This window comes from Loxodonta africana, chromosome 1, assembly GCF_030014295.1.
Source record: "Loxodonta africana isolate mLoxAfr1 chromosome 1, mLoxAfr1.hap2, whole genome shotgun sequence".
NCBI classification, from domain to species: domain Eukaryota; kingdom Metazoa; phylum Chordata; class Mammalia; order Proboscidea; family Elephantidae; genus Loxodonta; species Loxodonta africana.
In genome coordinates, this window is record NC_087342.1 from 186,738,111 (window position 1) to 186,750,768 (window position 12,658).

At 38.8% G+C, this 12,658-nt stretch overlaps 1 protein-coding gene across 8 annotated transcripts in view; it reads right to left on the minus strand.

Moving 5' to 3' along the window:
• TBC1D32 (TBC1 domain family member 32) overlaps positions 1 to 12,658 on the minus strand; it is a 318,311-nt gene that overhangs the window by 178,125 nt on the left and 127,528 nt on the right. For all 8 annotated transcript variants that reach the window (XM_064290365.1, XM_023539436.2, XM_064290356.1 and 5 more), the window contains one exon: positions 8,431 to 8,547. In XM_064290365.1, the coding sequence (XP_064146435.1) occupies positions 8,431 to 8,547 (117 nt within the window). The remainder of the gene's footprint in view (positions 1 to 8,430; positions 8,548 to 12,658) is intronic.

The window sequence follows — 12,658 nt, forward strand, 5'->3', positions numbered from 1 at the left end:
TACGTTTTTCTTGGTTTTTATCTTGAGTTATAGAGTTGTTATACCTTTTTGTGGTTACCTTATTATTTACCCCTATTTTTCTAAGTAAAAACCTAACTTGTATTGTTCTATATCGCCTTGTATCACTCTCCATATGGCAGTTCAATGCCTCCTGTATTTAGTCCCTCTTTTTGATTATTGTGATCTTTTACCTATTGACTTCCATGATTCCCTGTTATGTGTATTTTTTTTTTTTTAATTAATCTTAATTTGTTTGTTTTTGTGATTTCCCTATTTGAGTTGATATCAGGACGTTCTGTTTTGTGACCTTGTGTTGTGCTGATATCTGATATTATTGGTTCTCTGACCAAACAATATCCTTTAGTATTTCTTGTAGCTTTGGTTTGGTTTTTGCAAATTCTCTAAACTTGTGTTTGTCTGTAAATATCTTAATTTCGCCTTCATATTTCAGAGAGAGTTTTGCTGGATATATGATCCTTGGCTGGCAGTTTTTCTCCTTCAGTGTTCTGTATATGTCGTCCCGTTCCCTTCTTGCCTGCATGGTTTCTGCTGAGTAGTCAGAACATATTCTTATTGATTCTCCCTTGAAGGAAACCTTTCTTTTCTCCCTGGCTGCTTTTAAAAGTTTCTGTTTATCTTTGGTTTTGGTGAGTTTGATGATAATATGTCTTGGTGTTTTTCTTTTTGGATCAATCTTAAATGGGGTTCGATGAGCATCTTGGATAGATATCCTTTCGTCTTTCATGATGTCAGGGAAGTTTTGTGTCAGGAGTTCTTCAACTATTTTCTCTGTGTTTTCTGTCCCCCCTCCCTGTTCTGGGACTCCAATCACCCGCAGGTTATCCTTCTGGATAGAGTCCCACATAATTCTTAGGGTTTCTTCATTTTTTTTAATTCTTTTATCTGATTTTTTTTCAGCTATGTTGGTGTCGATTCCCTGGTCCTCCAGATGTCCCAGTCTGCATTCTAATTGCTCGAGTCTGCTCCTCTGACTTCCTAGTGCGTTGTCTAATTCTGTTATTTTATTGTTAATCTTTTGGATTTCTACATGTTGTCTCTCTATGGATTCTTGCAACTTATTAATTTTTCCAGTATGTTCTTGAATAATCTTTTTGAGTTCTTCAACTGTTTTATCAGTGTGTTCCTTGGCTTTTTCTGCAGTTATCCTAATTTCATTTGTGATATCATTAAGCATTCTGTAAATTAGTTTTTTATATTCTGTATCTGATAATTCCAAGATTGTATCTTCATTTGGGAAAGATTTTGATTCTTTTGTTTGGGGGGTTGGAGAAGCTGTCATGGTCTGCTTCTTTAAGTGGTTTGATATGGATTGTTGTCTCCGAGCCATCACTGGGAAACTAGTTTTTCCAGAAAATCCGCTTAAAAAAAAATGCAGTCAGATCCCTATCAGAGTTCTCTCTCTGGCTCAGGCTATTCAGATGTTAATGAAGCCGCCTGGGGAGGGTGGGGGAGGGAACAGAGAGATAGGAGAGTAGCACCTCAGAATATAGCCAGAGTTTCTTGTCTTGCTTGGAATGACTATTATATCTGAGATTCCCGCAGGGCGCGTCGCCTATGTGTGCTGGCTGTGTGGAGATTGCCCCCGGGGGGTCTGGCCCGCTGGAGTCACGGTCAGATCCTCCGCTTCCAGCCCCACGCCCAGCGTCAAGGCTCCCCTACTGGGACGGTGCACTCTCGACTCCAAAATCAGTCGCTGCCTCCCGGGGACTTCTCGTCCCTCCAGCCGCGTGGCCGTGCCGCCCTCAAGAGCCAGTTGGGCCTCCTCCCGAGGTTAGTTCAAATGGGTGGAGCAGGTCCCTGTGCTTGTGCCGTGACCGAGTGTCCCGGCTGGGACGCTGTTCTCCCTGCTCCAATACCAGTCGCTGCCTCCCAGGGACTTCTCCTACCGGCTGCGTCCCACGCGGCCTGCGCGACCCGGCTGGTCCCCTTCCCGGGGTTAGTTCAGGGGGGTGGTGCAACTCTCCATGTTTATGCCGTACCTGCGTCCAGTCCAAATCCCGGCGGGACGGTTCTCTGGCTGGGATGCTGCTCTTCCTGCTCCAAGACCAGTCACTGCCTCCCGGGGACTTCTCCTACCGGCTGCGTCCCACGTCGCCCGCGGAACCGGCTGGTCCCCCTCCCGGGGTTAGTTCAGGGGGGTGGAGCAGCTCTCTGTGCTTGTGCCGTACCTGACTGGTACGCTGGCTCCAGGCTCTGGAAACAATCGCTGCTTCCCCGTATTAGTTTGTTCTCCGTCTCTAAATCTGTGTTTGTTGTTCAGGGTTCGTAGATTGTTATGTATGTGATCGATTCACTTGTTTTTCCGTGTCTTTGTTGTAAGAGGGATCCGAGGTAGCGTCTGCCTAGTCCGCCATCTTGGCTCCGCCCCTATTATTCTCTTTTAACAGAAGAGAAAACTGATATCTAACTTGCCCAAGGTCACACAGCTAATAAGAGGCAAAACAAGAAATCTAATCTAGGCGTCTACCTTCAGAATATAAACTCTTAACCACTACATGATGTTTGCTTCTCAATGAAGCCAAGATGGGAAGCAAAAATAGGAAAAGAGAGAAAGAAAGACAGAGACAGAGAGACAGATTTGGGAACTCCTGTTTCACAGTCCTGTTTCCGGTTGTCCTTGCTAATCCTACAAGTTGGTTACACAGGTCAATACATTTTCTTTGTGGCCTAAAGCAATTCAAACTGAGTTTTTCAAATAACACAAAAGGATCTTCCTTAGTTTCCTAGAGCTTCCATAACAAAATACCACAAAGTGGGTGGCTTTAAAGAAGAGAAATTTATTTAAATTATGGAAATCCATAATTCTGGAGCATTTAGCTGCTAACCAAAAGGTGTGCAGTTCAAATCTACCAGTTACTCCTTGGAAACCCTATGGGGCAGTTCTACCCTGTCCTATAGGGTCATTATAAGTTGGAATTGACTTGACGGCAAAGGGTTTGATTTGGTCTAGGAGTCTGAATTCAGAGTGGTGACATGGTCAACTTTTTGTCCTCTAGGGGAATATCTTTCCTTGTTTCTTCAAGCTTTTGGTAGACCCAAGTGTCTCTTAGCTTTCCTTGGCTTGCAGATATATCTTCATGTGGCATCTTGCCCGTGTGTATGTCTCTGTGTCTGTTCTCTGCTTTTATAAGATACCATTCAGAAGGGATTAGGACCCACTCTACTCCAGTATGACCTCATGTAAATCTAACTGATAACACTGTCAAAGAAAGACCCTATTGTCATGGTCTCGTGGGACAATCCAGTCAATTGGCATAATATAGGTCTTAAAGTTTATGTCGACAGCAGTGGGTCTTTTTTTAAAGTTTATGTTCTACCTTCTAGTATGATGACTGGTGGCTGGGGTCTTAAAAGCTTATGAGCAGCCATCAGAGATACAACTATTGGTCTCTATTTGTCTAGAACAAAATACAAAGAAGGAAACCCAAGAATCAGAGAAGGAACTAGACTAGAGGGCTACATTTTATATGAGAAAGTAAGAAAACAAGGTATTGCTAATGTTTACATGTCAAAAAGACTCAGTAGCCAAGAAGGAATTTTGATCATAAAAAACAATAATGACTGTATTGGATTGAAAGACATACATGTAAAAACCCAAAGTTCATAATGATAATAATTAAAAAAATTTCCCTACTGAATATTATTAACACATCAATTCATTATTTTGAAATTTATAAATAAATGAAAAGAGTCAAGCATATATTTTGCCTTTTCTATGTGAACTGTTATTTCAGAGATACCCAAGGCTAAAAACTATTAAACCAACTAATCAATATTAACATCACTAGAAGAGGAAAAAACAGGTATTACATGCTTCCTGACGTGACTGATGTAACAGGAAATACACAACTCTTGCAAAAATAATTAAACCTTAACCTAATCAAGCTTCAAGATCTAACTACTAGTTCACATGTATCACAGAGAATAGAAAAGTTTAAAAATTCCACAAGGAAGTTATCAAATCCAGAATGTGGAACACTACACAGGACAAATTACACAGTTTATTCAATAAATCAATGGCATGGAAACAGGAAAGGAAGGAGAACAGATTTAGAATAAAAGAGTTAAAAGACATAATTACCAAATGCAACGTATGGACCTTGTTTCCATTCTGATTTGACCAAATATATGTGTATGAAAGTGTGTGTGTGTGTGTGTGTGTGTGTGTATGCATTTGAGACAATGTATTAGATAATACTAGATAATATTAAAGGATCATAGCTAATATTTCGGGTGTGATAGAACCACCATGGTTTACATGGTGGTAATGCAAATGAAACCAAAATTTAAAAAAAAGTCCTTATCAATTAGAGATGCATACCAAGTTATTTACAGACAAACTGACATAATGTCTGATACATGCTTTATAATTCTCCAGGGGGGAAAGGGTGGAGATAACAGAAAGGAAACTGAAAATAGTGAGAGAAAAGATGGAAGAAGACAATTGAAATGTTGTTTAAAGGTAAAGCTTGGTTATGGGTACATGGGAATTCATTTTATTTTTTATTGCAATTTTGAAAATATCCATAACATAAAGCAAAGCAAGCCCACACACATGCCTGTGCATGCACACAGGCACAAACATACACGTACACACATACAAACGGTGGTTCTTCAATATAACTTCCTACGGTTCATGTCATGGGACTACCACTAAGTAAAAAAGAAATTTAGGTTACTGAATTAAATCTACTTGGATAAAGCCTAAAAAAGACCCAACTCATTAAGATTAAACTCATTAAAAATCCACCCTATAAGAAATAATAAAACAGTGATTTGATTTCAACAACAGTTGAACATTTACCTAGAACTTACCATGCGTATAGTAGCAAAAAAAGAAAAAAAAAAAAGACCTGATAAATTTTAAGAACAAAAGACAAATAAGATACAGTTCCTCTCCTCACAGAGTTATAAAACAATGTGACAACAGATGTTTTACGCATGCAGAAGGTGCTGTGAGAATACATTCAAAGAAACACCTGAACTAGAAAGGTAGCTGAAGAGAAAGGGCAGAGAAGACTTTACAGAAAAAATAAAACCCAGTTTAAGTCCTGAAGCATGAAGAGGAGCTATCCAACTAAAAAGCAAGATTATGTACCTTTCAGACTCCAGAGAAAGAAGGCAGCTTGTCCAAAGGCTTTTAAGGTTAGAGAATGGATGATAAGATGAGAAAAAAGACAGAGTTTTAAAAAGTAATGAGAAACTGTATGCCACGCAAAAAGGACTATGAACTAAGCCTAAAAAAAAAAAAAAGGCAAAGGGAAATTAGCAAAGATTTTAACATCAAAATGACTGCATCTGGTTTTCATTTTTAAAGGGCCACTCTCACTTAGTATGAGGAATAAATTATAGGCTGAGACTGGAAGAAAAAGAACTGTTAGGATCTCACTTGAGTAATACAGATAAGAAATAAGAGTCTAAGTTAGGGTGGTCCTAAAAGGAATGGAAAAAGTGAGTAAGATCAAGGTATTACAGTGGTAAAATCTGTAAGATAGTAATTTGTCACATATATAGGATAAAGTAGTGAGAGCAGTCAACAATGACTTCTAAGTTTGTGGTTCATTCAACTGCACTGATGATGATGTCATATAATGAGATAGGAAAATAGGAACTGGAATTGATTAAGGAAAGAGAAAACATCATGTTCAGTTGCAGATATGGTAAGACTAAGATGCCTAGGAATTTTCTAGATGCACAATACCTGGCAGGTATCTGGGTATAGCTCTGGCAGTCAAGTCAGTGATACGGGGTAGAGAATGGTCAACATACAGCTGAAGCCACAGAATTGGAAGAGATCAGTCTGAAGGACATAGGACAGAGGAAGAGAAGTCCACAAAAGAGGCTAAGTAGGACAGACCAGACAACTGGAAGAGAACCGGAACTAAATAGTGCATGGTCACAGAAGAAAAAAGTTACAATAAGGAGGAATAGATCAACCATGTCAATTATAAGGTAGAAAATTAACTTAAAGAAGGGAGTTTCCATTGGATTACGGAATTACATATTCACTGATGACTTTTGGCAGAAAATTTTCAATGACGTAGTTGGGCAAGAAGCCACATTACAGTGACTCTCAGAGTTGGTAGAAGAAAAAGAATCAGAGCCTTGAAGTATATTCTTTCAGGAAGAGTTGCTATAAAAAGCAAGCAAGCTATACTATGGTAGCTAAAAGAAGACATACGTCAGGGAAATTTTTTTTGTTTTTGTTTTTAAATAGGAGAGTTTACTTTTAAATGATAAGAAGCAGTGACTCTTCTATATGGTTAAAAGACACTGAGGTGGGGCAACAAAGCTTATTACAGTTTAGTGTCTTAAGACTAAACAAAAGACAAATCCTTCCTTATATGGAAAGATATGTTTGAATATGCACTGCAGATATCCATGAAAATACAAGGAATACCCAAGATATTGTTCTAGATTAAATAATATTACTTATTTGTACCTGTTTCGTATAATTCACTTCAATAAAGGCAATATTAGGAATAATTTATTTTCAATGACCACTTGCTGGGCACCTACTATGTGCTAGGTGCTAAGGATAAATAAGATATACTTGCATTCAGATACTCACAGTCCAGTTGAGATAGATACATAAATGGCTAATCATAAAACCACTTAAGAAGTGCCAAAATACAAGTAAGCATAAGGTGTAATTGGAACACTTCAAGGAAAAAAAGATAAGAGAATTTAAGTCAAAAATTTCACTTCATATAAATTAAGAAAAATTTCTCAAAGTAGAGAAAGTTAAAAAAAATAAAATGTTTACCACTATGCCACCAGGGTTTCCTGTTTAGCATTACAAAAAAAAAAAAAAAATAGCCTGTTGCCATTGAGTTAATTCCAACTCACAGACCCCACAGGACAGAGCAGAACTGCCCCACAGGGTTTCCAAGGAGTGCCTGGTGGATTCAAACTGCGAATCTTTTGATTAGCAGCCGCAGCTCTTAACCACTACGCCACCAGGCTTTCCTGTTTAGGGTTGGCCAGGGTTAAAAGAAAATATCCAAAGTCACAGAAGATTCACAGACACATCCAAACTCTCTGAGGGTCCAAATTACTGGGCCTGAGGGCTGGGAACCATGGTCTCAGGGGACATCTAGCTCAATTGGCATAACATAGTTTATAATGAAAATGTTCTACATCCTACTTTGGTGAGTAGCCCCTAGGGTCTTAAAAGCTTGTGAGTGGCCATCTAAGATACTCCACTGGTCCCACCCCATCTGGAGGAAGGGCGAATGAAGAAAACCAAAGACACAAGGGAAAGATTAGTACAAAGGACTAATGGACCACAACTACCACAACATCTACCAGGCCGAGTCCGGCACAACTAGATGGTACCCGGCTACCACCACCAATTGCTCTGACAGGGACCACAATAGAGGGTCCCAGCTAGAGAAAAATGTAGAATAAAATTCTAACTCACAAAAAAAGACCAGACTTACTGGTCTGACAGAGACTGGAGAAATCCCGAGAGTACGGCCCCCAGACATCCTTTTAACTCAGTACTGAAGTGACTCCTGAGATTCACCCTTCAACCAAAAATTAGACAGGCCCATAAAATAAACAATAACACAAATAGCTCAACTATGTATATGAGACTAAATGAGCACACCACCCCAGGGGCAAGGACGAAAAGGCAGGAGGGGACAGGAAAGCTGGACAAGTGGAAATAGAGAACCCAAAATTAAGAAGGGAGAGTGCTGATATCCAAAGGGTAAACCTGTATTTAAAATATATATGTAAAATAAATAACACACAGGACAAAGTGATCAGAAAATAAAAAGTAATGATCAATAACAGAATTTCAGTACTAAAACAAGTAATTCTTTACTAATCCTTATATGCATATACCAGTATGCACAAGTTTATGTGTGTTTAATTCATACTCACGTAAAGATGAAAAATTAAATATCCCTGAATGATTAAAACAGGTTACCTATCTGGAAGTATTAGTATGAAATGAGCCTCAAATTAAATAAATATGTACATACTGCCCTCATGGGCAATAACATGTAGTTCATTAAAATGAAAGCAAGAAGCGTAATGGACTCCTTGAATACAATTTATTCCTAATTATCCTAGTCTATGAAGAAGCAGCATTGGTGTGTCTAATAACATAATGAGTCACCCAAAAATCACTCATACATGTACTTCTACTTATGCCAAGCCTCCTTCCTGGCAAAGGAGAGTTATCTTTATATTCAGATAGGTATAGGGACTGTTAGGTGTCCCTGGATCAAAGATTCCATTCACAGATAATTTACAAAGTTGATAATCCATAAGTGAACAATCAAATCAACCTTTAAATGCCATTAAATAGTCTTTTTTTTCTTTGTCAAATTACTTTTTTACAACAATCTCAGATAGTAGTATTTATAAAAGAAAGATTAAAAGAAAATGACGACTTACAGTAAGACATGTCGGGACTTCACGAAGAGAATATTCTGCTTTATTAGGAAGTTCTTGATTGCCTACCAGCTCATAAACAGCAGGATAGGATAACAAGTTCACCAGTACTAGAAAAGGCTAGGGGAAAAGAAAGAAAACATTTAAGTGGTTCATTTTTTCAACAACACCCACAGAAGAGGAATGAAGTTTTATAGCTATATGATACAAAGATTATTTTTAAATAAACCTAATTAATCCACATAAATGAAATACATACACATATGACAAGCACAAAATACTTAACATGCACAATAATCTATTTGTCAATAATGTGTTATGTAACAACTCTTACAGAACATACATGAGTTAGAAAATGCTTTAAAATGCACCACAAGGTTGGTTCTGAGAAAAAAAATGAACTGATCCATCTTCCTCATTCTTTGCACTGTACTATGTGATGTACAAGAAAACAATACTTAGGGGCTCTGAGAAAAGATGATGAATCCTCTATCTTCTTGCTCTTAGGCCACAAAGCTATCTTTTAACTGCATTCACTGGAAATCCGACTAACCTAGATTTTAAAAAGCCATGGGCTTTTCTAATCAAAACGAGATCATTTTCTGGTGCAATCTTACCAAGTTAATCTTTCTATGGAATTGTTAAGCTCCCTACTCTCATTTCACCTTATTAAAAGCAACTAGTATATTTTTATATATTTTTAGTATATTTCATCTCATTAAAAGCAACTAGTATATTTTTAGCATATTTTTCTGAAGCACATTGCATTCTTTCGCTGCCCTGCTCAAAAGCAGTGGTTGCCCATCACTAAGCATCGTATCTAAACTCCTTAGGATGACTTTCAAGGCACTTTGCTAATTGAAACCTTTCTTCGCTTCACAGTCTCAAAAGCCTCATTTTCCCATTATGTCCCAGCATGAAGTCGCCACTTCAGTCAATCAAATCTGCCTGTGGTCTCCTTCAACTGACTGCCACATGTACAGAATTTTCCTATCTTACTAACATGCACTTCCTGTCCTTCCATTTTTTTCATTATTCCACTTTCTCAGCTTTCAAAAAGTATGCCAAAACATCTTTCCTGAAGGATTTCCTGTTAACTTCATCCTCCTCTGGAAATCCAATATTCTCTCAATACTTGCAAGTTTAGTTTATATCATATTAAATTGTACTTATTTGTAACTATTAAGTTTTCTGTTTGTTTTTTTTGTCCCCTAAATTTCCACTAGAATCAGAAAATTTGAGAATCAGAAAAACTGAGAATTTCCACTAGAACCATGATATTGAGTATATTAAAAAGATCATCTTATTCAATCTCTCTCAATGGAAGAGAAAATCTGAGGTCCAGAGGGGTGAAATGACTTGTCCAAAGAAACATATTCAGAAAGTTGGTAGAAGAATTAAGACCAACATCTAAATTTTCTTATTTCCAGGCTATGGGTGCTCATTCTGATCATGATATAATCTTCACACACTATTTAACAGTGTCAGCCTTGCTCCACAGTTTATGCAGAGCTAAACAATTAAATTCGAGGACATGGAAGAGTCCATTTTAAACCCACCCATTTGTTATGCCAAATGCAACATTCTTCAGCAAATAAGAGTGGTTGTACAGTGAATTAGTAAAGCCAAAATAGTCACAATGTTCATGAAGACGGCATAGGGCTAGGCAACGGGAGTCAGAGCTGACTTGATGGCAGTTAACAAGAATAGATAGTATTTTTTTTTTTTTTTATGTTTAACACACAGTAGTTATTTAACAAATGCTGTTGCAGGGTAAAAAATGAACTCATGCTATTTTTTTTTTAAGCTTCTTTTTTTTTCTATAATAAAATACTTTATAAAATGAGGAGGGAATTTCTAATTCTAATAAGAAAATGATCCATATATTCACTATTTAAAGCTGTGTCGATCTGAATAGTAATAAAAACATGATAAAATAGCATAAATAAATGTAATAATCTAGTTACCTCTTACTTGGTGCCTACTTATAGACAGCACTATGCTAGGAGTATGCACTACAGGCAAGAAAGCAAAAAAAATTGAATCAGGAGCCAAGATGGCAAAATAGACGTTTCTGACGACCCCTCTTTGCAACAAAGTCCCAAAAAAACAAGTGAAACAACTATATTTGTGACAAGCAGGGAGCCCTGAGCTTCAAAGGCAAGCTTAGAAAATGAACTGAGGGGCAAGGGGAGGAAGAGACCATTCAGTAGCGGAGAGGAGTTACCAGACCTGAATCAAGGGGAGCCCTCAGGCACCATTCCCGGAGCAGGGGAGGTGGCGGGCTGGTACTAGCATTCAGCCGCAGTTTCCTCAGGGAGAAACAGCCAGCCACACAGCCTACTCACACCTCCGGAACTTGAGGAGAACGGCGCTTTCGGCAAAAGCTAAGTACTTGTGTATATTTTATTGCACCCCCACGCCCTCAAGCCGGCTTCAGCGGCTAATTCCATTGGCCTGAGAAAGGCACTGTTGAGCACCTACAGCCATCCACCCAGCCTTGGGGAAGGAAAAACTTTGCAATTGTGGGAAAAGATAATTTGCTAGCTCCACTAACCAGGTGAGCTCAGGACAGAAGTGGCTCCTGTCCATGCATGAACCGTCCGTAGACTTTCAGCACCTTTTCCTTCTGCATGGACCTGTCTGGGCCTATTTCGGGAGAATAGGCCCTTGTTGGCAGACTCCAACCATTTCAGCTGTGTGGTGGAGAGGCGGGTGTTTGATCTTTGACATTGCTTTGCATATTAAACAAGGTCCTCACCTACCCACATCAGGGACCTAGGGACTGGTAAAACCACTCGGGTCACCTAGCCACTCACAACACGGGTCTAAAGATAACAGCTACCTCCCAGTCCTTACAACCAAAAACTTTGGGTGCCCATGGTCTGTCTGCAGAACCCACCCACCTGCAGGGTCTAGGGAACAGGGACACGCTTTCCTCAGAGACACTCGGGGGTTGGTTCTCAGCATCCTGCCTTGTTCAGAGCTTGACCCCCCCCTCCCCGCTGCAATCAGATACCAGTATATACACCAATCACCCTTGCCCCTCTAAGACTGTAGGACAGAGCCTGTACCACACACTTGATGATCACCTACCTGGAAATTTGAGCTGAATTCATACAAGAAAACCGAATGGACTCCTAGACTGATATATCTGATAACAGCTCTAGCCAGCTGGTGACAGGACGTGAGAGCTCCAGAGGCAAAAATAATCAGCCTACCTCACTCAAGCAACCCATAGGGATATACCAAAGCAAGAAGCTATGGCCCAGTAAGCAAGCATAAACTAATACAATAACTTATAGATGGCTCAGAGACAACAGTCAATATCAAGTCACATAAAGAAACAGACCATGAACACCTCAACAGGCTCTCAAAACAAAGAATCCAGGGATCTTCTAGATGAAAGTGCATTCCTGGAATTACCAGATGCAGAATACAAAAGTTTAATATACAGAACCATTCAAGACATCAGGAAGGAAATAAGGCAATAAACAGAACAAGCCAAGGAACACATAGATAGAACAATTTGAGAAATTAGAAAGATTATACAGGAACAATAGAAAAACAATTAATGTAATCCACCGCATAAATAAAAGGCAAGGATCACATAATTTTATCAATTGATGCAGAAAACGCATTTGACAAATTTTAACACCCATTCATGATAAAAACTCTCGGAAAAATAGGAATGGAAGGAAAATTCCTCGACATAATAAAAGGCATTTATACAAAGCCAACAGCCAACATCACCCTAAAATAGAGAGAGCCTGAAAGCTTTCCCATTGAGATCAGGAACCAGACACGGATGCCCTTTATCACCGTTCATTGTCAACATTGTGCTCAGAGTCCTAGCCAGAGCAATTAGGCTAGATAAAGAAATAAAGGGCATCCAGATTGGCAAGGAAGAAGTAAATGTATCTCTATTTGCAGATGACATTATCTTCTACACAGAAAACCCTAAGGAATCCTCCAGAAAAATACTGAAACTAATAGAAGGGTTCAGCAGTGTATCGGGATACAAGATAAACATACAAAAATCAGTTGGATTCCTCTACACCAACAAAAAGAACATCGAAGAGGAAATCACCAAATCAATACCATTTACAATAGCCCCCAAGAAGATAAAATACTTAGGAATATATCTTACCGGAGATGTAAAAGACTTATACAAAGAAAAGTACAGTACACTTCTGCAAGAAACCAAGAGGCTTACATAAGTGGAAAAACA